The 26280-nt window shown below is 36.7% G+C and overlaps 1 protein-coding gene across 3 annotated transcripts in view; it reads left to right on the forward strand.

Moving 5' to 3' along the window:
- The window catches only part of DOCK11 (dedicator of cytokinesis 11), a 174718-nt gene that overhangs the window by 89649 nt on the left and 58789 nt on the right, over positions 1–26280 (forward strand). For 2 of the 3 annotated variants that reach the window (XM_016124433.2, XM_016124436.2), the window contains exons 19-35: positions 319–411; positions 2412–2535; positions 4777–4898; positions 5409–5495; positions 6498–6587; positions 11692–11810; positions 13382–13451; positions 13533–13658; positions 14445–14516; positions 15373–15519; positions 18538–18621; positions 19449–19560; positions 20079–20117; positions 21065–21243; positions 22869–22985; positions 24538–24613; positions 25193–25302. In XM_016124433.2, the coding sequence (XP_015979919.2) occupies positions 319–411; positions 2412–2535; positions 4777–4898; positions 5409–5495; positions 6498–6587; positions 11692–11810; positions 13382–13451; positions 13533–13658; positions 14445–14516; positions 15373–15519; positions 18538–18621; positions 19449–19560; positions 20079–20117; positions 21065–21243; positions 22869–22985; positions 24538–24613; positions 25193–25302 (1767 nt within the window). The remainder of the gene's footprint in view (positions 1–318; positions 412–2411; positions 2536–4776; positions 4899–5408; positions 5496–6497; positions 6588–11691; positions 11811–13381; positions 13452–13532; positions 13659–14444; positions 14517–15372; positions 15520–18537; positions 18622–19448; positions 19561–20078; positions 20118–21064; positions 21244–22868; positions 22986–24537; positions 24614–25192; positions 25303–26280) is intronic. The other variant, XM_016124435.2, reaches the window with a different exon arrangement.

Here is a 26280-nt window from a genome sequence, read left to right on the forward strand (position 1 = left end):
TAAGCTTTACAGGCCAGGAGTGAGAGTATTTCCCTTCCAAAATTATTAGCTGTGTTTGTCTTCTTAATGTCAATTAATTTGAATTTGCATTTCTTTGGTGGCCGGAAATTCAGTAGCATCCATGCAGCCAAGTTCGGCAATGTCTGGGGATGATGTTGAGTGACTGTAAATGATTTGGAATTTATAAGCTCATGGTGAGAGCTGGGTGGGCTTGGCCATGGCCTGGTGCTTGAAGATGACTGTAACTGTATGTGATTCCTTCGCATTATATTTGAAGACCTGTGTTGAGAGTGGTGACTTTGTTTCCTTCTTTTGCAGTGTATTTATGGAAAACCTGCAGGGTCTGTTTTCACCACAAATGCTTATGTTGTTGTTTCACATCACAACCAAAATCCTGAGTTCTATGATGAGGTAAAATACATTATTCTAATGTTTATAAAACAGTGGTTGCTCTTCTATTTTCACTCTGAGATGTGTCTTTCATTTTATCTGTACTTTTAATCCCTGACTGTTTTTATACCTTGAAAATAGAAAATGTAACATCAAAACAAAGGGCGATTGCCTGCTTGCTGCCCTTTGATGACAGTGGAAGATTTGCCCACTAATTGAAGGGCTCTAGCGTGAAGTAATAATGTAGGAAACAATCACCAAACTGGGACTAGGATTCTATCAGCCCTAGCTTTCACAACAACTGTCTCTGCGCCTTTGATCAAGTCACTTCCCCTTTCTGAGTCTCCATTTCCTTAGCTTTAACATAAGACATTCAAAAGAGGTTTTCTGAAGGTCCTTCTAGCTATTTCCTCCTATAATTCTGTGTGAGAAGGTACAGCCTCTCTGTAAGTGAAATGCTTCAAGAGACAGCAGCATGGTTGGGCTACTGGAATCCTACTGGCTGCACTAAATGCCTCTGTGCAATGTTGAGTGGCATGATCTCTCGGTTCTCTGTGCTCCTTTCCTCAGACCTAGTTTTCGCCTCTTTCCTTCTTCCAACCTCTGTCTCTAGGTCTCTGTGTACTTCCTGGTGGCTCTCTTAGTGTCTTTGTCACAGCCGCTTCTCATCTGTATGTATCTGATTTATTCAAATCCGCAGATTGGTTTTGATTCCCACATGTCTTCATTGCACCTGGCTGTGTATCCCAGGCCAGAACCTGTGCTGTTTCTGCTTCTCAGGCCTCATATCTCCATTCCTGATTCCTGTCTTTGTCTGGAACCATCCTTTCCTGCTGTCAAAATATTCCTCAGGTCGTCCTGCTGTCATATGGAGGCCTTCTACTCCAGCCTTAAACCTCAATTATCCTTTTCTCAATCCAGTGCCCCTAGTTTCACAGTAGACAGGGAGGAGGATAGTGGCTGTGCATTTTTGCCGCCCAGGGAAGGACTATGACCGTATTTATTTGTACAGCAGAGCATTAGATACCCAGATGGACTGGATGCTGTGAATAGGCATGTTCCGTGGTGAAATATACCTACAATAGAAATTAGTTATAACATCAGAACAATGCCATGTGTGAGTGATATTTAGGCCAGATGTCTCTCACCAAGTTTTTCAACATGTCCCCCTATGTAACCAATACCAGTCACTACAGAAAACTTGATCATGTAGTACGTAATTCATATTATCTTTAGGATACCAGAAATAAACAGGCTTTACAGTCATTTACTGTACATTGACTAGGAAAGTATGTGTGCATGCACACACATGTGTTTGCATGTGTTCCTGTGCAGATACATGCATGTGCATTAAACCAATTAAATTTGTAATTTGTTTCTCACATACTTCCAAGAGGCGTTACAAACATTACATTGAGTTGTGATCGGGAAAATTACTTGAGATGCTTATATTAAAAGTATTAATTTTTAGAACTAAATTCATGTGTCACCGAAAACAATTATTTCTTTATTGAAGGATAAAGTTGTGTTTTTTTTAAAAGAAATTCATATGAACTGTAATTTGTGAATACCATAATACTGTAGTGACTTTTTGCACTTTTATTTGCAAAACTTAATATTTTTTCATGCAAAGAAGGACAGCAACTTAGAAAAAGGTAGCCTGTGAAATTCAGTGCCATTTTAGACTGCATTCACTGTCTCAGATTGAATTACAAAGCATCCCTGGATTGTGAGAATGTAGTTTTTCCTCCAGTGTTTTAGAAAGTCCTGCTGTGAAGAGGAATGCAGGAGAATCCCCTGGATTTTCCCATAAAAGTAGTAAATCAGTCCTCACAACCCAGAATATTGTTGTCAAACTGAATCTGACCAGGAAAGTATTTAGAGTGCATTTAAATAATATATGTTTGACTGCTTGGCCTGTCATTCATAAAAGTAAGACATTGGAAAAGTATGAAGGACTGACAGTCCAGCTTGACCGTTAAGACAAAACAATTCTACATGTAATCTTGTTGTCATTTCAGATTAAAGTTGAGCTTCCCATTCACTTGCATCAAAAACATCATTTGCTTTTTACCTTTTATCATGTAAGTTGTGAAATTAACACAAAGGGAACAACCAAAAAGCAGGACGCAGTTGAAATTCCAGGTATGTGTGTGCTTTCAATGTCTCTCTCTCTCTCTCTCTAGCTATTTGAGATGGAAATTGTCTATAATATTGCCTCTTTTCATTAAGCCACAGACCACACTTTCCTCCTGCCAATAAATCCATTTCTGAGGTAAACAGTTTATTCGTAAAAGACAAATTACATGCTACTTTTATCATCATTTCTATCAAATGACCAAATACTTACCATTGTGCCTGGACTGTCATAAGCAACATAAGTAATAGTGCCCTCCTCAGAGAGACTCACATTGCTGGTGGCAGAATGGAATATTAGGAAGTTCCCTTTGTGAATAGTGTGATCCTGTTCTGTATCTCCATAGAAACTACAGTTTGTTCAGGATAGAGACTTTGAGGGTTGAGAATAAATCTGGCAGAACAATGAAAACCCATGACAGTGTACCTCCAGAAAGACCAATTCCTATTCCTTTCTCCAAATCTTAGAGACAGAAGTGGACAAGAAGCTCAGTGCAGCATGAGACAATTATTTGATGTGCCACTAATCACTTTTAACTGTCCATCCTTGAATTGGCTTCACGCCTTTGAGCCAGATGGCTTGTGCTTGACATTGTACCTTTACATCTTCCAACTGCTCTATATGAGTTTTGACTGAAAAAGGCACACTTGGCCATGCTGTGATGAATTCACAGTGCAAAATCTTGTCTGAGCAATTTCATAAAGACACAATGTAGATTAGTGGTTGTCAAGGACTGGGGGAAAAGGGAGATAGGGAGTGACTTCTAAGGGGTATGGAGTCTCTTGGATTAGATTATCTAGAATTAGATAGTGGCAATTAATGCACAGCTTTGTGAATATTATAAAAACCATTGTATATTTTGAATTGTATCCGAATTATATCCCAGAAATCTCTGTGAGGAGAAAATATTGCCTAAGAATAAGAAATGTATTTTCCTTTCATTTTCCTATTTTCTGGGCTGGAAACCCTTGGTCATTTGTCTAAATTTCAGTTTAACTACTTTGGCAGAGTCCTTTTGAATGGCTCTTCTGCTCATGTTACTTTCCTGTGCCTTGTGTAAAAGAAGAGGTCTGTCTGGTAAACCATTTCTGAACTTGTATTAGTAAACATGCCCTTTAGGCAAGTTTGCAGTCTGAGAAAACCATTTAGTCTAAGAGAAAACATATTAGTCGTAAGAATTAAAGAACTTGCCAAGTTAAATACGTGAATGAAAACATTCTAACCAGATTTGTGTTGACTTCTGTGTTCACAGTATAAGCACGCGCACACACACACTCACACACACACACTCACACTCACACTCATGCAAAGAATTTTAAAGAATCAGAAAGCAGTGGCTTTAAAGAGTACTTTCCAGCCAATACCCCTTCTTATATGCCAAAACTTAGTCCAGAGCAATTCTCACTTCTCCCCGTCCCCCCACCCCCCGCCTCCACAGCTGAGTTTAAACACTTGAACACTAGAGTAATCTCTGTAATGGAAATACGGACACAAATGGTCCTGGCTTTTTTCCCCCAGAACATGATGAGTTTTCTAACAGAAAGCCAAAAGACTCTTTTGGGTAGAACTGTTAAGAGATGGGGGAAATCTCTCAGTGGATTCAATTGTAAACCTGTGCCCTAACTACATTCTCCTACTACACCTCTTCCTCTATAATCAAGAAAACTGCCCAACCAAATACAGCCTTCTGTAAATGTGGAATGCAAACTTGATTTGTGACCTTAATCTTCCATAGTTCTTACCCTAGGGTTCCTATAAGAAATTTTGGACCCTGGTGATTACTATCTGACATAGGCTCAGGTATGGGACTCCACTCTTAGTAAGGATGGATGAGAGAGATCTGAATCTTTAAAAACTAAATCTACCCAAAGTTATTCCCAAAAGTGTAAAGATAATGATATTGATGCACTTTTCAAGTTTTAAAGTGTTGTACATTATCCTACTTTGGTCTCTCAATAATTTTATTAGATGGAAAGGCAATGTATTATTCCCATTTTTATTATTTTTATTTTTGTTCTTCTCATTTGTATAGTCAAGGAAATAGAGTAACCTGTTAGTGGCTAGGCGGAGATTAGGAAGTGACCTGAACTCATTGTTTCTTTCCCAGTACTCAGATGTCCAACACCTGAACTGCTGCATGCACACCCTCAGAAATATCACCACCATGCCCCGCTCCCCAGCAGTCAGACATTTGTGTAGTTAATAGTATTTTCGATTTCATTTCTCATGGTTGATTATTGTCTTGGCAGTTGGCTTTGCCTGGGTACCTTTGCTGAAGGATGGCAGAATCATCACATTTGAGCAGCAGCTGCCAGTTTCAGCCAATCTTCCCCCAGGCTACTTGAACTTGAATGATGTAGAATCAAGAAAGGTAGGAAAATATCAGCATTTGTTCAAATAATCTTGATGAAATGTTGAAAAAGTACAATTCTTTGGCCTAGTTGATAGTTTGGTCTAGTTGATAGCAGCTCAAGTTGTGGTCTGAGGAATGGTGCTGGTTCACCACAAAGGAAAGTATAAAAAATAAGCGATTAGAAACCTTTATAATAGTCTGATAAAGTAGCCTCATGTCTGTTGATTCTAATAACAAGTTAAAATAATGGGGCTTGGACTTTGTGCATCATTTTAAATATTCATTTATCTTGTACTTAATTTTTATTGTAATTTATAAAACTATCAATTAGCAAAGGATTGGAAATTCAAAATGATCTAGGATACGTTTATTCTAAGGGAAAGTTATTTTCTCCAATAATTCCCTCTGTGTGAAACTAACACATTCGTTTCTGGGGGAAAAAATGTTGAAATCCATAAAGGCGTAATGTGTTCCTCATCTATCCATTGCTATACTATAGAAACTCATGCATATATTTTTTCTTCACAGCAATCGAATGTGGATATAAAGTGGGTAGATGGTGCAAAGCCTTTGTTGAAGATTAAAAGCCACTTAGAGTCTACTATTTACACTCAAGTAAGTTGCATCAACTGAATTTTGCCACTTTTAATACTCAAGTATGTTTCTTAATTAAAATAGACTATTTGATTTCTCCAGCCTTAGAGAATAGTAATAGTAATAGAATTAGTAATAACGTCATAGATATTCCAACAGATGTTCCTCTATTGGAATTTGTCTGGTGTTTTTTTCCTGGTTAGACTAGGGTCAAACACAGAAATTTGAAGTCAGTAGATCATGCATGGGTGGCTAGCTGCTGCAGTTGACTCTTAGCCTCAGCATCCATGAATTTACAATTGAATGTCTGTGGGAAGCCTCAAGCCCAGTTTGGAAAATCACAGATGGAGAAGGTGAAGTCCATGCTCCTTGGCGTCACCTCCCACAGTCCTTCTCACTTCTCCCTGCCCACTGCACCCATTTTATAGATGAAGAAACTGAGACTTAGGTTAGATGATTTGCCCAAAATCACACGAGTAATAGTTAGAGGAAGCAGATCAAAATCCAATTTTCATTATGCCAGCTCCTGATAGAGTTCATGCTGTCTACAAGATCAGTGTATATAGATTCCATAGAGGACAGCTGGGTTCACTTGTCTATGAAGTGCACTGAATGCCTGAGACTATTGTTCTGGTATCCCCCTGCTGCTATCTTTTCATTACATGTCAGTGCAGACCTCTGTTCCTGCTCATTTCATTAAAATGTAAAAGTAGCCCAACTTCAGAAACTACACTACAAGTCAGAAAAGGAATTTAAAGAAGGAATGTTGACTAGTTGGGCATAAGTCGCAGCTTACCCAGTGTGCTCAGGTACATCCTGAATTTACCTGGTCTTGCTGCTTTGTGTGATGGTCAAGAGGCCTGTACGACATGAACACATTTGTTGGTAGCTGCAGCTGCTGAGTCTCGGCATTAGAATACCTGAATAAACAGGTTTGCAAGATGAAGGAGAGGGAGAGGGAGTGAGCCTGCATTTGAGAGTAATGAATCAAATTTCATATGGTTGTGCCCGTCTGTTTTCCAGGATCTACATGTGCACAAATTCTTCCATCATTGCCAGCTGATTCAGTCAGGTTCAAAAGAAGTTCCAGGAGAACTCATTAAATATTTAAAGGTAAATGAACAGCAGCTTTCCGCGAAGGGTTCGTTTTTAATGTCTTTCTGTTACCACATTTTGATTTGGGGGGAAAAAATCAAACTAACACTTTAAAATATTTGTGCATCCTCAAGAAAACACTTTCTATTATGTACTTTTCCATCAAGTGGCTGTTGAGAAACACAGCAGAGTTGCTACATTAGGAAGAAAATGCTATAGTCAGAATGTGACTACATATTTTGGAAAACTTCATGATAGTGTTTATTTCAGTTACATAAATTGATTTTTCAGGTCTTTTCCTGCTGACTACTCTGGAAAGGTGGAGAATGCTATGGAGAAAAGGGACAGGAGAAATGGAATCACTTTTGCTTAGAATAAAATATAAAATGGTTCCGTGTCCTTGCATGAAAGACTATCAAAAGAGTCATCTAAAGAAACTTAGTTTCTGTCTGTTGCATAGGAGAGGTCTTAAGAAATACCATGTTTTATCAAGTGTACTGAGAACCTAAGACTCCATTTAGTCCCTAATGTGCTAAGACTGAAGTGCATGTCATGAGATGTAGCTGACAGTGAGTCTCTTCTTTTGGTTGCTCCTTTAGTAGGTCAGCCATTGCAAGTCTGAGGAATTTTGATTTTTAAATGAAGCCTCTACAGGATTTCCCCTTGGACTTATGTTACTGCTTAATGATATTCTCAGAAAACAAAAATGTTCAGTTTTTTAGAGAGGAGTATGACATGAGATGAAATGTATGGGTTCTAAAGTCAGTGACTGAGTTTGTATCCTAGATCTGTCACTTACTCACTCAGTGATTGACCTTGGCCCAAGTTACTGCACGTCTCCAAACCTTTGTTTCTTCATCTGTCACATAAGGGTAACAATAATGCCAATTTGTAGGGTGGCGTGAGGCCTAAATGAGATAGGGCAGGGGTCCCTAATCCCTGAGCTGCAGACCAGTACCGGTCCATGGTCTGTTAGGACCCTGGGCTGTACAGCAGGAAGTGAGTGGCAGGTGAGCAAGAAAGCCTTTATCTGTATTCACAACTGCTCCCCAGCGCTAGAATCACCACCTCAGCTCCACCTCAAATCATCAGGCATTAGATTCTCATAGGAGCACTGGTCCCTGGTGCCAAAATGTTGGGGACCACTGAATAGGGTTTATGCTGTATGGTAATTGTTCATTTCACACTTTGTAAGTGCTTCCTGTGTGCCAGGCATCATTCTAAGCATTGAGAATGTAAATAAAACAATGTTCTTGTTGTCAGGGAGCTTGCTTTCTTTTTTGTGGAGGCAGATGGACAATAAACAAATAAACGTGTGTGTGTGTGTGTGTGTGTGTGTGTGTTTATAGACAGACATATAGATATCCTGACATGATATAAGTACTATAGAAAAAAAAACATAGCGAAGGGGGATAAGAGGTGATAAAGAGGTCCATCTTTTAGAAAGTATCAGAGATGATTTCCCTGGTAAGGTGACAATTTGACAGAGACTAAAGGAAATGAGGGTGCCAGCTATGTGGATTTCTGAGGGAGAGCTGGGAACAGCAAGTATAAAGGCTGTGAGGAACTCGCTTTGTGCGTTCAAGGGACAGCAGGAATTCCAGTGCAGCTGGCACACAGAATGATAGGACATCATATTGGAAAAGTAGCTGGGAGCTGGTTGCTTGGGTAAGTCCTCATTAGCCATGATGGGGATTTGAATTGTATCCCGAATGAGATAGGAAGCCTTGCAGGGCTTTGAATCGAAAAGTAACATCTTGTGACTTTGGTTTTTATAGTATTATTTTGTGTATCATATAGAACTATACTGTTGGAAGGGCAGAAGCAGGGAGGTAGTCGATAAATGGTGGCTATTATTCTTAGTTATCATTAAGCAGTATAATAGTCATCTACCTTTCAAATCTTTTCCTTAGGTAAACCTGTCTAGAATTCCAGATCTATGTATGAATGTTTCGTCTGTTAAGATCTTTGGCTTTTTCTCCAGTGGGAAAGCTTTGGAAAAGTTTTAACAGAATGGAATGGAATAGGACATCATTTTCACATACTGGTATTCTTAAAACAGACAAAAAGAAAGTACTCACATTTGTATTTTTAAGGATGTGGAAATTTTTGGCATTTGTGACCTACGCTCTCCCTCTAGTGGCAATGAGTGAAATGCCATGTGGTTACAGAAATAGCCGACCACCTCTATTGGACATTAATGCTGAAGGGGATTCTACAGATTTTTTTTTACAGATAAGAAAACTGGAGCCCAAGTAGAAATCACTTGCCTGTGGTCATTCAGCTGGTTAGTAGCCGAGCTGAGCTGAGCCTGTAACTTATGTTTCTTGATTCCTAGTTCCATGTTCTTTCTACCAAAACTTGCTATGTGTTGTCCCAAATGACACTGTTTCATCAGTTCAGTTAAGAACTACTTGTCTAGCTCTTATTGTGGATTTAATATTTTCCTAGATAGTGTGGGGCTTGTGGAAAATAACTCAAGGTCATTATCCATAAGGATCTTACTCCCTAATTGGAGAGACAGAATGCACCTAAGTTAAATGACACTATAAGTCATCAGTACAAATGATAGTCCAAAGCAATAGGTGATTAAATGTAAAATGCAGGATGCAGGATATAAGAGCAAAGGGTTCAGTGAACTGAGGAATTACCCAGACTAGAAGCTCCTATCTTTGTTTCCTGATTTTCTTAATTTATTCGATTGTTCACCAAATATTGAGCACCTACTATGAGCCAGACATTGATTGTACTGGCTGCTTGGAATATAATAGGGAATGGTTCTGTCAACATACCTGCTCTAGTTGGGGTAGAGAGGTTATAACTGAGTAAGTAAGTTTAGATAGGGATGAGTACTATAGAGGAAATGGAACAGATTAATGGGCTCTCATGTGAGCAGGAGTGCATTCCAGATAAAGTTGTCAAGAAAGTCCTGACATATTAAGCTGAAAAGAGACTCTAGAGGAAGAGTAACAAAGGTGATAAAGCTGTGTAAAAGGATAACAGAATATTGCAGTAGGTGCAAACCCCTCATGATAGCATGTTTGAAGGACTGAAGAAAAGACAATGTAACTGGGGCACAGTGGGCAGTGAGGAGAGAGGATGGCATAAGATGAGTTTGTGGGGAGAAGCAGGGTTCATGTAGGCATGGGAAGCCCTTGACAGCTTTTTGTTCATGGTGGTTTGTTTTGTTTTTCACAAGGGGAAGAAAATAACATCTAATTTGCTTTGCATGTAGTGCCCCTTTTCTCTTGGACATTATCCTGCTTATCCTTTAAGCTTCTTTCTCTCCAAAATGTTATTGGACATTCCCTGCTCAGTTGCAGATAAGTTGCTTCTTCTTTTATGCATTTTGTATATACGACTATCATGCAGTTTGCCATTTGTATTGCAGCGATTTAGTTGTGTGTTTTCCCCCCATGGACTGGGAATGGCTTTATGGTAGGAAAGAACCATGATTTTTAGATGTGCTTGGCAATTGGAAATTCATTCAGTGTACCTTTGCTGAATGAGTGAATGATTGTCCTCATTGAAGTGGGGATTTGAACTTGACTTAGAAGGGTGGCTAAGATTTAGCTAAAAACTGAACAAATGCACAAAAGTAGGAATGCATATGATATATTGGAGGAGCAGTCAAGACACCAGTTTGGTCTTGTGAAGAATGATGTATGTTAAGGCTAAAAATGGAGGTTGGGTCTTAAGTAACTTGGACTTAATATCCGAGGTCTGAGTTTCTCAGCCTTGGCACTATTGACATTTTGGGCAGGATGAATCTTTGTTTTAAGGGGCTATCCTGTGCATTGTAGGATGTTTAGCAGCATCCTTAGCCTCTACCTGCTAGATATCAGTAGTACCCCCCAGTTGTGACAACCCATAATATCTCCAGACATTGCCGGATGTCCTGTGGGGGGCGGGCAAGTGGCTCCTGGTTAAAACCCAGTGCCATAGGTGATAAGGAGGCATCAGAAAAACCTTGGTAGGAGATGATCTGAAATAACCAGTATTTGAAGAAGATTAATTCAGAAATGAGAGTTAGATGTATTCGAAGTGAAGAGAAACTGTACAGAGACCTACTAGAAAATTACTAGGCTATTTTGGTTATAGGTTAGAGGGTCATGAAAAGAATTTATGGTAGTAAGGATAGAAGAGAAGGGACAAAAGGAAGGAAAAACTTGAAGGATAGACCATGGGTTCCTTGAGCTCAATATCTTGCCTTATGCATCTGATGGAAGAGAAGCTGCACAGAGATCCAGAGGTCACTGTTGAGATGACTCAGATTTGGATGATAGTGTTTTGAAAAGGAATGGTGAGAGTAAGGATGGAAATATGGAGCAAAAATCAGGGAGACTGAAGATAAATATTGAGTTCCTTAGGTACAGAGGCTTGTCTCATCTGTGTACTTACCATAGCACTAAATATTGAATTGATGCAGAAGGCGCTCAGTGAGGTTTGCTTTGAATTTTTGATTGGCTGGCTGATTAAATGAGTGAAGGAATGAATATGGTAAGTGAAGGTGAGGAGGAAGAAATTGTACTAATTTTGTTCTGTGTATCATTTCTTTGTGTATATGATGAACACATCTCTTTGATGTTAACACATCTCTATCATTAGAGACAGTGTTAGCACGTTGAAGAGATTTATTGTGAGGGTATTAGATGCAGAAATGCCTCAGTTTTGTAAATGGTGCCAATATAAAGCCAATTATATATGGAAACATACTTTATTGAATCCTATTTCTCACCAGATTAACTGATGGTCCACATTCCCTTTTAAAACACACTGAATACTGGGGGCTAGTAGGTCAGTCTCTACTACCTCCAAACACTTCCACTCTCTCAATTGAGTGTTGGTTTACCAAGAATCAGTTGTTTTTATTCCAAATCCTGTTTATCCCAGTTATAATTGTTATCTTCAGGAAAGCATTTAATGTTAAATAAACTAACAAAATCTGAGTGCCAGCATAGAGATGGGGATAAAACAATTAACAAAGTCCCTATTCCATGCAGCCACATTTAAGTAAGCTTATATTCTAGTGACTGTATTTCTTATTACTTAATTTTTTGTTGTTTCACATTTGCAAGTTATATTTCCATTTGTTTTCATAACTAATAATGACTTATTTTAGTGTTTGCATGCCATGGAGATCCAAGTCATGATACAGTTTCTACCTGTAATTCTTATGCAACTCTTCCGAGTTCTCACAAATATGACCCATGAAGATGACGTTCCTATCAACTGCACCATGTGAGTTTTGGTGTTGTAATATAAAGAAGCAAGTTTTGTTTCCTTTTGCATTTTTTCATTTTAAATATAAATTCATATTCCAAATGAGAACCTAAAAGTCTGAAATTTAATACCAGTTTCCCCAGGGATAGATGGTACCAGAAGCCATAGGATAAACTTAATGTGTTTTCCTTGACTAAGGAGTTCAGAATTCTAACACTTTGCTGCATGTTAGAGTCACCTGGGAACTTTAAGAAATTTCTATGCCAGACCACACTTCGTGCCAATTAAAGAGTCGGCTTTAGCTCCAGCAGTTTCTTCGACATGACAGACAACTAATCCCTACCATACAAATTAAATCAGAATCCCTGGCAGTAGAAGTCAGCATTGGTATTCTTTTTTAAGTTTTCCAGTAAATTCCATAGTGCAACAGAGTTTGAGAATCATTGCCCTTAACCAGTGTTGTCCAATAGAACTTTCCCCCATCATGGAAATACATTAAACTTGTGTTGTCCAGTATGATAGCCAATAGCTACATTTAGCTATTAAGCACTTGAAATATGGCTAATGTAACTGAGAAACTGAATTCTTAATTGTGTTTCATTTAAATTTATATAGCCACCTGTGGCTAATGGCTCTCATATAAAACAGAATGACCCTAATGCAACAATTTTCACTCAAAAGAATAAGGGAGTATTATTTTTATATGTAACGAATATGGACATGTTATAGGGTAGAACACAAAATGCACCTGAATTTTGAAATTAAAACAGGAGACTTCAAAAATTGTGAGCTCAATGCTGCATGTTTCTGTCTTTGCTGCTGTTGCCACAGCCTCCTCCATTGGGACTCAAGCTGTAAACACCTGCATACTGTTTGCTCTCCTCTGCTGTTGGAGGTAGTCTGGTTGAAAATTTAAGAAGCATTACTCTCGTCCATAGGTTCTCAAAATGTGGTTCCCAAAGCAGCAGCATCAGTATTACCTGGGAGCTTATTTAAAAATGCTAATCATTGAACTTAACCCCAGACCTAAAAAATCAGAAACTCTGGGATAGGGGCTGAGTAGTCTGTACACTAAAGCTTCAGAACCACTGCTACTCTCTTAACTTTAAAACTTTCTATGACTTTTATATTTCCTTCTAATTTTAGTTTGTGTCATTATACCTGTCCTGACTCGCCTTCCCTTTTCCCTCATTTGTTGACATGCTTTTCATTTTATTTTTCTATACTTTTCCTATTATTCTCACTAGAGGGGATTTCAATATTTACCTTACTTAAGGTCATTTACTACATGGTAGCTATGACCATACTTCAAATGTATACAGAGAGTTAGAAAGGGGATGAGACATCTGGGTTGCCAAAATAAAATATACTTCTTTCGAACCAGGAAATATATTTTACAAGGCCCCAAGCCTGTTAGATGCCGAAATCTTTGTTAGACTCAAGCTACCATTACATCTTATATAGTCATCTCACCACTAATTATTCTGGCAGTGACACGTATTATTAGGGTTAGATATGGTGGCCTTATTTAACAATCAAACTATGGTAATTATAGACTGATATGCTGACTTTTGTGAATGTTGTTTCAGGGTTCTCTTACATATTGTATCAAAGTGCCATGAAGAAGGCTTGGATAATTATTTAAGATCCTTCATAAAGGTTTGTGGAGTAAGCTTGCTTTCTTGAGTAGTTGATTTTGTGTGAGGATTTTGTCTTACGGTTTATTTTCTTTGTTTGTAGTATAGCTTCCGACCTGAAAAACCGAGTGCTCCTCAAGCCCAGCTAATTCATGAAACTCTGGCTACTACAATGATAGCAATATTGAAACAGTCTGCAGACTTTTTAGCAATAAACAAATTGCTAAAGGTAAGGAAACAGGATGCAACAGGGAGTAAAAGCAGCCAGAGGTATACCTGTTTGATACCATCCCATTTTGGTTCTAGTCTTTCATCATTCTCTCATGTGACCCTCCTTTTCCTTGTCAGTTTGCCCATGCATCCTTTTTTCTCAAGTTCTCCACAGAAACTTCTTCATTCTTTTCACCCTTCCCTCCTACCTGCCCTCAGTTGACTGTGTAATAGAAAGAATTTTTGATCAAGTAGATCTGGATTGGAATCCTGTATCCACCACATCATTTCTGGCACATAGTATGCACTCAAATAATGGCTCTTATTTTGACAGTTTCTATTAATGGTAGGATTTCCATTTCATGTATCTTAGGACATGTCTGCTTGAGGCTTCTCTGTACCCTTTAAAATACATGTATGCTAGTCGAGCTGGCCCCAATGTCGTACCAAGGGCTGGGTTGAATCCTCCACTGGGTGCAGGCAGTAATGATACTGTCTGTAGAGAAGAAAACGCAATAATAAAAATTGGTTTGCTTCTTATCACCACGTGTAGGCAATTCAAAACAATGTCACTGAGGTCAATATTCTAACAAAAAGCTCTTTGTATATTGTAGTCAACTGTGAGGGACATTACCTTTCTGCCAACAGCATTTGAAGTTATTCTGTGGGACTTTGATAGCAAATTGGGATAACTTTAAAATGTTATTAAGGTAGAAATAAGATCCATATGGACTTGTTAAACTTTGCTAATAAGCTTCAGAGATTTGGGTAACTATTAAAGGTTGATTTTGTCTGTTTATTTCAGTACTCATGGTTTTTCTTTGAAATTATTGCGAAGTCTATGGCCACATACTTGTTGGAAGAGAATAAAATTAAGGTAAGTAGACTCAAGAGTAATATTTAACACAAAGACAGCTAATTGTATTCACAGATAGCCATGATATGCAAAGCCTCTTTTATATTTAAGGGCTCTTAGCCCTTAGCTTTTTCAGTTTTCCTTAGAAACAGATGGATGTATTACATAAAACTGAGATCTGACATTGACTTCATATTTTTTAAAGCCTGATCTTCAGAGGCTCTTCTACCTAGATTCTTTCATATTAGTTATTTGCCATGTAAAATGCATTATCTTTGAAGCATTCCCTTTATCTTGTGGTTTAAAAATGTCAATGCTGAAAACATTCATTTGGAAGAAAAATAGGTACCAAATCAGAAATAGAATAAAAACTCTTTATGCAACAAATGTGTTCATGGAATATGCTATATACACTTAGTTGTGTTTTCAAACTACTTTAAGGTACAAAGAAATTTTCTTAGTTATAGAAATTGTCAAACAAAGATTGTGAAATAAAAAATATTCACATCATATATATCATTTTTATCATAAATTTCATAGACGGGTTCACCAAAATTGGGATGAACTGTTGCATCTATCTATATTTTGTGTATCGGGAAAAAATGGAATGAAAAACTGGGATGTGTCTTCATCTCAAGGACATGATTCTAAAGTTAGGTCAGAATGACCTGCTCTTGTTGATGATTTCAGCCAGTTATGTTATTAGAGGTCCAGATAGTTCCTATAATGATCTAAAATATGTAATTTGTAAGTTGGGAGAAAAGTTACACTCCAATTAAAAAATACATTTGTATATAGAATATATTTGAAAATTAAAATAGCAATTGATTTAGACCTTCTACAACTCTGATTTTTTTCTATGCCTTTTTAATTTAAGCTTCCCAGAGGCCAGAGATTTCCTGAGGCATATCATCATGTCTTACATTCCTTGCTTCTTGCGATAATTCCCCATGTGACTATTCGCTATGCAGAGATTCCTGATGAGTCCAGAAATGTCAATTATAGTTTGGCTAGCTTCCTGAAGGTGAGTTAACAGCAGCCACAACATGGTAAGAAGTTATTCTTCACAAATATCATCTTTAAAGCCAAGAAAAAAAATTACCCATTTTCTAGAGACTCAGTTAGGTCTTTATCAGGATGCTGGAGAAACTTGTAAGTGAATCAATCTACCAATTTAGTTAAACAGCCAAGTTTGATTTTTTACCTCTTCCACAGAAATGACTAATTAATTAAATCAGAGGTCCCACACAGGTAGCTTAGCCAGAAGGCGTGTTTTGCTTGTTTCACAATATTAATTTGTTTCAGGATATTAATTTGAATGCCTTTCGATGGTGCATGTGCTCTCTAGGTTGCCACAATTCTCACCACTCCTTAGCATACCCCTGACTCTATGCATTGAAATCTCTTCTCTGACCCCAGTTGACCTTTGAGTTTACAACTCTTGAATTAAAGCACCCTGTTTGCTGATGTAACCACAATCTATGTTATGCTAATACATGTAAGTGAAAATTGTTAATTTTGGCCAGTGAGATTTTTTTGAGAGCTACCAGACACTCCTATAATTATGAAAGACAATGCACTTACCATTGTTATACTTCATTATCAGTATGTAAGGGGCAATGCTAGAATGAAGTTCTAGAAAGTGTAATAATATTTGATTTGTTATAGAGAAGGGGCATAGGTTTGTAATGCACTTCATTTTTATTTGCTTCTTTTTACTCCCTCTCTTCATCATGTATCAACCTTACATTAAGGACCCGATGGTAAATAATCCATTCAAGCAGTTTCATGTCTAACATACCTTCATTTTCTTACTAAAAATTCACAGCCAGATTTCAGATTTGCAGAGCATGATTTTCTGATATAAGACCTCTCTTTGCCATAATCAAAATAAAGTTTTAACACTATTACATAAGCCTTATTTGTGCATTAAACACCAAATATTCACATATCTTTTTAAAGTAGACTAAAGATGAGACTGTCTGAAATGTAAAATATTCCTTCCATGGAGTTTAAACTTGAAATGTACTATGTAAAGGGAATAGAATGTAGTCAATGCAGTATTTACTTAAGTCAACAAACATTTGTCCATCTTCTATGTGAGGGTTCAAAAATGCAAGAGGCTGTCTCTGTAATCACATTAAAATGTATATACATGGTAAAGTATGACAACTGTTACACTGAAAGTATGGTTAAAATACAATTGGAGATCAGGAAAGGGAGGGATTATAACCAGGGAGTATGAACAAAGACTAGAAAAATAGTTCCCCAAGACAAGAGATAAGGCTGCTGCAGGTAGAGGAGCAAAGATGATATATGGACATTCAGGAATTGTTTAGGGATGAGTAAGAAGGTCATTGTACAGAGAGTTTAGGATGTATGGAGTTAGAGCTGGAAAGGCCACCTGGTGCCAGATGATGGAATGCTTGGAATGTCAGGCTAAGGAATTTAGATTTTGATCCATATGCAATGGAGAAACACCAAAGAATTTTTAGGATAATTTTATTGCTGGTATGATGGAAGAAGTAAGGAAAAGACCAGAATCAGGGCAACTAATTAGATCACTCCCTCCCCCTTGTCTGCCTGGCAGAGTCCATTCACATTTTAGGCTTAGCTCTTCTCTAACCTTCCCATGCAGTGTTGATCCTGTTGATCCTCCTGTTGTTTACCTGTACTTTACATACTTCTATGGGACTTATTATTGTGCTATATTTTAATTATTTGTTTTTACCATTGGACAAAAGTAAAGAACATGTTTAATTCACCTTTGTATTTACCTAGGATGTAATACATTGTTTTAAATATAGTAGATCCTCAAGATGTTGGATGAATGAAAAAAATATAAGCCTACCTCTTCAATCTGGGGGAACGGGCACAAGGGTCTAACATAGGGTAGTGATAGTGACATTGGAAGTTGAAAGGAGGAGTGAGAAGTGAGATGCAAATAGGTGGTTTATCAAATATTGAGTTCCTTCTATTTCACAGGAATATTCTAGGTACTATGAGGAACATAAAGAAAAAGAGATACTTCCTATTTTCTTACCTAGGTGAAAACACAGGAAAACAATAAGTCTAGTATAAGCTAGTATAGAATAAAGTATTTTAAAGGACCTGTGGTCCACAGTGGTTAAAGAAGATAGAACTTCTTCATAACATTGAAGAATAAGCAGGATTAGGTAGAAGTAGTGATAGAATTGCTAGCTAGGCCTGGCATGAGTAAAGAAAGACCCAGAGGTGGGACTACACAGTACATCTTGAAGGGATAATACATAGATGAGCTGCATTGGGAGATAAAACTGGAAAAGTAGATTGGGATAAGATTGTGAGTGTACTTCATTGTCAAACTAAGGAGTATGAAAGGATATTAGAGGCAATAGGGAACTATTGAAAGCTTTGGGAAAGAAAGTGACAAGATTAGGGCTAGGACTTAGATATTAATTTGGAAGCAGTTAGATGGAAAGATTAGAGACATGAAGACTGGTTAGGAAGCTAACTGCAGTTGTTCACTTACAAGGTAATGAGAGCATTAACTAGGAGAATGATAGCAGGCAAATATGAACAACTAGGAAAGCTATTACAGGAGAAGAATGTTATTAATAGCCAAGCCTTCACAGGACACAAAGAAAAACTTACCTTTTTTGGTTTGAGATGTTTACATAGGCAAGCCCCACTTTTCAACACCTCACTTTGAGCTTTGAGGGTTGACTAAAATGAGGCAGTGTAGCCGAATGGATTACATGTGTGTGTGTATGTTTATGTGTGGATATATGTATGTATAGATGTATGTATTTGTATTTGTTCATATATATGTAATCTTATTTTTTTAATTGTATAGTTGAATCCCAAATCCAAATGTAAGTCATTTGCCCTTTATCTCTTTCTTTAAGGTTGCTTAAAGCTTCAGGAGCTATTATTTTGTTATCTATAAAAGAGAGAATGTCATCCACTAGATGTGAAATGAATTTAAAAAATTTTTAAACTTATACTTGAAAGACTGTTAGCATTATATACCTAACTGTTCATTTTGATTTGGTTTCTATAGCGCTGTTTGACACTAATGGATAGAGGATTTGTTTTCAATTTGATAAATGACTATATATCTGGATTCAGCCCCAAAGATCCTAAGGTAAAGTATAAAGACATAACTGTAGTGGATGTCAGACATTAGAGTGGGAGACCAAGGGTGATATTTATTGTCCCCTGGGGGATTTGGAACTGCTGTTTTCATTTAGGTAATTTGAGTATAGCTGTACCTGAAGAAAAGAATATAGCATAGAATTTTGGGGGGTCCCCCAAGACCATCCACATGTTCAGTAGTTCACTAGAAAGACTCACAGGACTCAACATATAGTTGTACTCACAGCTAAGATCCATAAGGTGACACAGCAAGTATGCTCAGGTGGATCAGTAAGGGAAAAAGGCATCAAGTGGAGTCCTTAGTAATCCATGTGCGGGCTTCCTGAGCACCCTCCCTCCTGAGAAGGATCATACAGGATACTCCTTTCTAGCAATGCAAATGCACTCACACACGTGCAATATTTCTGATCAGAGAATCCCATTTGAGAATTGGATTATTTTAGGATTTTATTGGAGGCTGGTCATTGTTTGGAGGCTGACCAAAATTCCAGTGTCTTGGAAAAGAAAGGGAAGCAGGTATTCACTATGAGTCATGTTGTTTGTACGTATAGTCTGAGCAGGCTGGCACAGAAGATACACCCTTATCATGTAGGGAACATTTCAAAATCCAGTTTCTCAAATGCCAGCCAATGACCAACCTTGCAAGCCAGCCTTTATAAGGAAAACAGTCTTGGGCCTGCTATGTTAACTCTTTCCTGCATAGGTCACATCTCTAGGTATGCTTAAAATACTAAATAACTTCTGGTTTGAAATTTAATGCTCTATTTAATTATTAAGATGGTAAATGCCTACTAAATGTCAGTTCTTTCCTTTTAGATTCTAGTTGAATATAAGTTTGAATTTCTGCAAACAATTTGCAATCATGAACATTACATTCCTCTGAATTTGCCAATGGCATTTGCAAAACCTAAACTTCAGCGAGTTCAAGGTATATATTTATGTTATCCATCATTTGGATTTGTTTTTCTTTCTTTTTTTCTTCTTTTTTTTATTTTTTTTTTTGCTAGTGCTAGTGTAGTATAATGTTTTTTAGTTAAACTAGTCAATTTAAGGGTAACCTCAGGATTCTTATTACCTGAAGATAGGTTCATTAATGGTATTCTGCATTTTCTTCATAGTGTCAGTGATAGTATTCATAGTATGAAGAAGTAGGGTGTGTTACATAGATCGCTGATTAAATACAGATGCCGAATACTAGTAAAATTGCTTTCTGTAGAAGTGTTTGGACTCTTATATGAGACCGAATTATGAAAAAAATCATAAATATATTTCTGTTGAAAGCATCAAAAGTATAAAAGCTGAGTAAAATAGTCATATGTAAGTATTAAATTTGTGAATGCCTTCAGTTATCTCCATTGCTAGTTTTATTGAATGCTTTGTTGTGTAGCACTATTCTTATGTTACTGTGTTTTTTATTTGTCCCTTTTCTTTTCATATATTAATTAGATTTTTTTTCATTTGCGGTGGACCGTTTGACTTCAGTAGGTAGGTTTAACTCGGTTCACTCTAAAGTAGTTCACTGTGTTTTAAAAACAATTGACTTGATGAATGGCTAAGATGGACGGGGACTTTGTTTGCTTTCCAAATCTTCCCTAGCCAAAATGAGGCTTTAGTTAATGTACCCAGAAAATATAGGAGGCAGTGTATTTGTTTGCTCTAAAAAAAAAAAAGCCTAAGCATTGATTACTAGAGGAATCAATCTTAAAACACTGTCTTCATAAAATAAGTTTCAGCTCAAGCCAGCATTGGGGCTGAAGGGTAGCTATTCTTTAAACGTGTATCATCCCCCACACTTGCTTGCTTCTCTCTGACCCTCTATCATAACCGCTTGGCCACAGTTTTGAAGGTGTGGATGAAACCATCTGCTTGGATTTATTTAAATCACTAAAGTGAAAAACTTACATTTCAAAATGTCTCCAGTTGAGGTCACTTGGGTTAGTACTGACCCTTGTGCATAGAAAATGACTGGGATTCACAAACAAGCATGACCAATGGCAGGAAGAAAATCAGCTGTCCTGGTTTTTAGGGGAATAGCTGCTGAGCAGTGGTTTTAGTGATTGAATTACAGCTAGTGAATAATAAAGATAATAAACAACTGTTAAAACATTGCCAAATATAGTAGTCTTTCATTCTAGGTTCTATCCTAAGAGTTCCAAGAGTTAAACAGAATCTAGGAGAAAAAAGGATCTAGGGACTTATCTTACCCACTGAGATTATCATTAAAGCTAATTAGCCGTAATTATGAGTGTTCCTGTCTTATAAAATTTTGCATGCTCATTCTATATAATAAAAGAATTGTTCAGATTCTTTAATAATAAAATTATAGCTCTTGCTGGCATGATTACATATTACTAAGTAATAAATATGGTATTTTAACAAAGTATTTTTTGAATACTTTTTATAAATGGGTTTTAAATTTCATTATACTGCAGATTCAAATCTTGAATACAGTTTATCAGATGAGTATTGCAAACATCACTTCTTAGTTGGTCTACTTCTGAGGGAAACCTCCATTGCTCTTCAAGACAATTATGAGATCAGATATACAGCTATCTCTGTCATAAAGAATCTTTTGATAAAACATGCATTTGACACTAGATACCAGCACAAGGTAAGGATGTCCATATAATCATCAATATTACATTAGTAATATTTCTGCTAAGATTTTTCATTAAAGATGGAGTTTTTAGTAAGGAACATAATATGAGCATTGAGAACTAATTTTTGCAAATAATTGTTTTCTATTTCAAATAATTAGATTTTATAAATACTGTTCAGTTAACTGCTGAAAAACACTGGTTTCTCAAATCATGTTTAAAGAACAACATAACTGCTTCATGATTTGTTACATAAATGGATTATGTTTTTAAAAAAAAATGTATGGCTGTAGCCATGTGTACTCTCTCAAATATATACCTTAATATATATCCTTACATATATAGCCCTAAATAAATATTATTGGTTATTAAGTGATTAATAAAAAGACATGTTAAGTATATCAAGTATAAAATATGTAATATGAAGTTTTTCTTCTTACTGAAAAAATGTAGGTGTGGCTATAAACCTTACATACATTACATATGGTCTGTGTGTAAAGACCACAGTTATAGTTGCTATTTGGATACCTTTAACGTATATATTCAAATCTTATTAACATTAAATCCTATGGGCTTGAAGAAGAATGGATTTAGAATAACCTAACTTGCTAGCAAATGGTTCAAGATAACATATTGTTTCATAATTAATAATCTGTCCCTTTGTTTTTACATTCAAATATAAACAAAAATTATGATGTCATTTATTCTAATCACTTGGAAAGCTGACTTAGAAAAGTTGATCTTATTCTTTTTCTACAGAATTCCCATTAGTTCTTAATAAACAGAAAATGCCTACCAGCTACATCTAGTTATATTTCTTTAATTACAATTTTTCTTACTTACGAATTTTACTAGTTTTCTTCATGCATTTCTATTTTAAAGTAGATTTAAACTCCTTAGCTTTAGGATATTGTTTATTACTTACTGCAGTTTGGATCATTTTTGTCACATTATAACTATAATAAGATCTCCCTATCATGTGCCATTCTTTTTGGTGAATGTTGATATTGACTTAAATGCAATAAATAAATTTGTATAAGAGGTATCACATTAGTTAAGACTACTAGTGGCCAGCTTTATTTACATATTTACAAATCTATCAATCTCCCAGGTCTTATAATTGATTTAGGGGGCCAAGCTCATATTATTTTAATCGAAGCTTTATCAAAGCAAAAAAAGTTTCTTGAATGAATATAGTAATTTGTTTCTTCACTTCTTCCATTCATTCATGCATTCATTCACTCAGCTAATGTGTATCAACCATCTGCTATGTGCCCCAGGCACTAGAGATGAAGCAGTGAATAAGGCAGATACAATCCCTGTCTCATGAAACTCAACCTTCACTGAAGTTAAAGAATAGGACCAATATGATCTGCTTTATAAGTCAACTGCTATTTTAAAAAAATAAACTTTTGCCTTTTACTTTATGTAATATGTTTGAGAGAGGTGATTTGACCCTGTTGTGTATAAATTCAAACACCAACAAATTTTTTTTGTAATTAGTTTTGAGACTGTTAATAGATTCATGCTTCACTAATTATGGATATTAGCCCCATTTTAGTCTTTTACTGATGGAGCCAAATTGATTTGTAATATATACATATTTTATACCTATTAAGCATTTGATAAATATTTTCAGAACCAGCAAGCCAAAATAGCACAATTATATCTCCCATTCATCGGACTGCTTTTGGAAAATATACAGCGATTAGCAGGTCGAGATACCTTATATTCTTGTACAGCTATGCCTCATTCTGTAAGTAGTAATGTGTTTTTTATTGGTGTTTTATCTTGTTTTATTGACTGTATTTGGAATTGGAATCATATACTGTATGGCTTCAGTCTTAATGGTCCACTTTTTACTCTCTTTTACATTGACACTTCTTCCTAAAGCAGTGCTTCTCAAACTTTAATGTGCATATGAATCCCTGGGGAATTTTTTAAACAAAGATTTTGATTCAGCAGGCCTGGGTAAAGCTTGATATTATGGGTTTCTAACAAGCTTTTGGCTGCTTCTGCTCTAACGGCCGCACTTTGAGTAATAAAGTCTAAGAGAACACAAAGAATCCCTTGTACCTAGAGTTTTAAGATTTGTTGTTGTTCTATGCCATCATATATTATTCAACTTGCAAACTGAGCAAAAGAGTCTTCGCCTCCAAAATGTTAGGCACCAAGGATTAAACTATTCCTTTGCTTCTTCCTCCCTTGTTACCCTCCTTCCAGCACTTCTTGATGCGTCACTTTTAGCTCATCATAATTGATTTGTGCCTTTTTCTCCCCTTAGAATCTTAGCATTGAAGGGAACTTTGGAGGTGGTCAGTCTCCATTTGGCAAAACAATCTTTTGCCACTGTATTAATCATAATAATCAAAACTTCTCACATTTCACCTAAAAGTTTTTCCGTTTGTCCTAATTTTGCCTTCTAGAGGTAGTATATAGAAGTCTATTCCCACCTCCACATGATACCCTTTACATATGTGTCTAATAAATTTTTCTCCAGACAAGCTATGTCCATTTCATCATTTGTCGTTCCAAACTCTTTATGTTCTTGGTTTTACTCTTCTAGATATGCTCCATTCTACCAACCACCTTATTAAAATGTGGTGCTCAGAATTGTATACTTTATAGTCTGCCCAGTGGGATTTGAAACTCCTGCCCCACCCCCACTCCATGTTCCATATGGCCCAAGATCACCTTCACACTTTCAGTAGCCGTGTCACGTTGTTCAATAACAGGTTAAACTGTGTCCTTTACAGCTTCCTTTGGAAATCCTCCATCTTGATTTGTCAAGCCTGATGCAGACTCCTGAGAAAGTGGCTTTTAAGTCTCCCTGATGGCTTGATTGCCTATAGTTCCCAGTTATATCACCTATTTTTGGTGTCAGGCTGGTAAAGACCAGCCTGTGAAAAAAGTTCACAAACACAATAGCTCATGCTTATGCATACTTCACAACATTTGCCAGTTATATTTGGAAAAAAGGTGTTCTTTGCAGCTCAAGTTCACCTAGGGCTTCTGGTCAAACTCCTCCTTCTGGCATTGTCCCTGGTTCCAAGCAGAACTGAACCAGACTGCACCAGTTATAGCTTTTAACAGTCATCTAGATTTATGTCTCTTAGCCAGAGGTCATGGTTACAACAGTATGCTAGTACCCAGTTTTTAAATATTTGTCACTTAAATACTAATACTGATATCTGATTTAGACTTTCACAGTGAGCTTTGTTTAAAATCAGGGTATCATCTTATTCTGCTAATTCTTACCTTGGTGTACAAATTAGTTTAAATGACAGAGGTATCCCTTTGTGTTACAGGCATCCAGGGATGAATTTGCATGTGGTTTCACTTCACCTACAATTAGAGGGAGTCTGAGCACTGACAAAGACACTGGTAATTAAGTCCTTTAAAGTTTATATGTTGCATGGCTGTTTGGAAATGCACCCATTCTCTGTATTTTTTGAAATATTATAATAATAAATACTATACATAGGATGATGTCTATTAAAGTTTAATTAAAATCTAACTCAAACTTGCAGCCACATTTCTTTGCATAGGTTTCCCTGTCTAAGCTTTTAAAAATGCAGCTTGGTACACTGAGAAAGTAGAGGATAATGAGAAAAACACTGGCTTCCAATCCTCTTATCTGTCTACAGTCTTGGACAAGATACCTCCTTTTTCTGGCCCATTTCCTTATCTATAAAATTCTTTCAAATTGTGTTGCTTTATTTGATGACTTTCAAGGAATTTTTTGTTTCGTGTATAATAAAATGTTTTAAGAAGTAAAAAAAAATGCTTACCCTTTATTTGGCTTCATATGTGTATTGATATACTTCACAATTTTAGATAACCAAGATCTAATCTCTAAAATATATCTTCACTTAAATTAACCCAGTACTTATTTTAAGAAATACTTTTGACAGTTCCTCCTGTTGCTAATGAGGATTTCGTTTGTTTTTTTTTTTTTTCCAGCTTATGGGTCCTTTCAAAATGGACATGGAATTAAGAGAGAAGACTCAAGAGGTTCCCTCATCCCAGAAGGAGCAACAGGATTTCTAGATCAGGGCAGCATTGCTGAAAATGTAAGAACCTAAGTATATAAGCTAACTCTAGTGATGTGTTAGGCTACAATGCTCTTTCTTTTCATGTGAATAAGAATTTCTCTATTCTCCTATAGTCCGTCCTGGATTTATAATTTTTGGATATTTTAGCAGTTGCTTTCTATCATGGCAGATGCTATTTGGATATCTTAAACTGTTTATCGGGGCTAAGACATTCATCTTTAAGAGTTCTAACTCAGAATTCTTCCTTTTACCCTAACGCATTATACTGTATTCTGTTCTAGAGAGGGAAAGTTTAAGTTTAAAATGTCTAATGTATCTTGTCACTTAATGCACTTCCTGGCAGGATTCATTCAGCCTTTCTTTCTTTTCTAATAGATTAATGACACTAGCTTGAGAGGAAAAAAATTAGGTCTTTAAATTGAGATCTCAGCACCCCAGCACATCACTTCATCAGAATATATTCCCCAACACTTCCATCTCTTTTTTTCAAGCCTAACAGTAAAATTTATTTACTATGCCTTCCTTGAGTCCAAGAAACTTCATGTTAGGCCAATAAAGCCTTACTATGCTATGTAAAATCATAGACTCATATAAAATTAGAAAGGCCCATAAAAATAATTTCAAATCGCAATATACAAATGAAAACTGAGATTGTGACAGGACGATCACACAACACACCTCTGGCAGGGCCAGATTTGAACCCAGACTTTCTAATTCCCATGTTTTTCCTCCTGTATCATGGCACTCTTACTGTGTGTCAGAGTCAGTTGGGAGGCTTAATAAAAATAGATGACTGCGCCTCATCCCCAGAGTTTCAGATTCAGTTAGGGGATGGTGCCTGCTAATTTATGCTTCTAAGTTCCCAGGTAATGCTGATGCCACTGGTTGGGAATCACCCCTTATACTTCCTTGAGCCTTTGTATAAATAGTAATTTATTCACAAAGGTTTCTATTTCACACCATTTAGAATTATGACAACAGACACTGTCATAGGTG

This window comes from Rousettus aegyptiacus, unplaced genomic scaffold (assembly GCF_014176215.1).
Source record: "Rousettus aegyptiacus isolate mRouAeg1 unplaced genomic scaffold, mRouAeg1.p scaffold_m13_p_9, whole genome shotgun sequence".
NCBI classification, from domain to species: domain Eukaryota; kingdom Metazoa; phylum Chordata; class Mammalia; order Chiroptera; family Pteropodidae; genus Rousettus; species Rousettus aegyptiacus.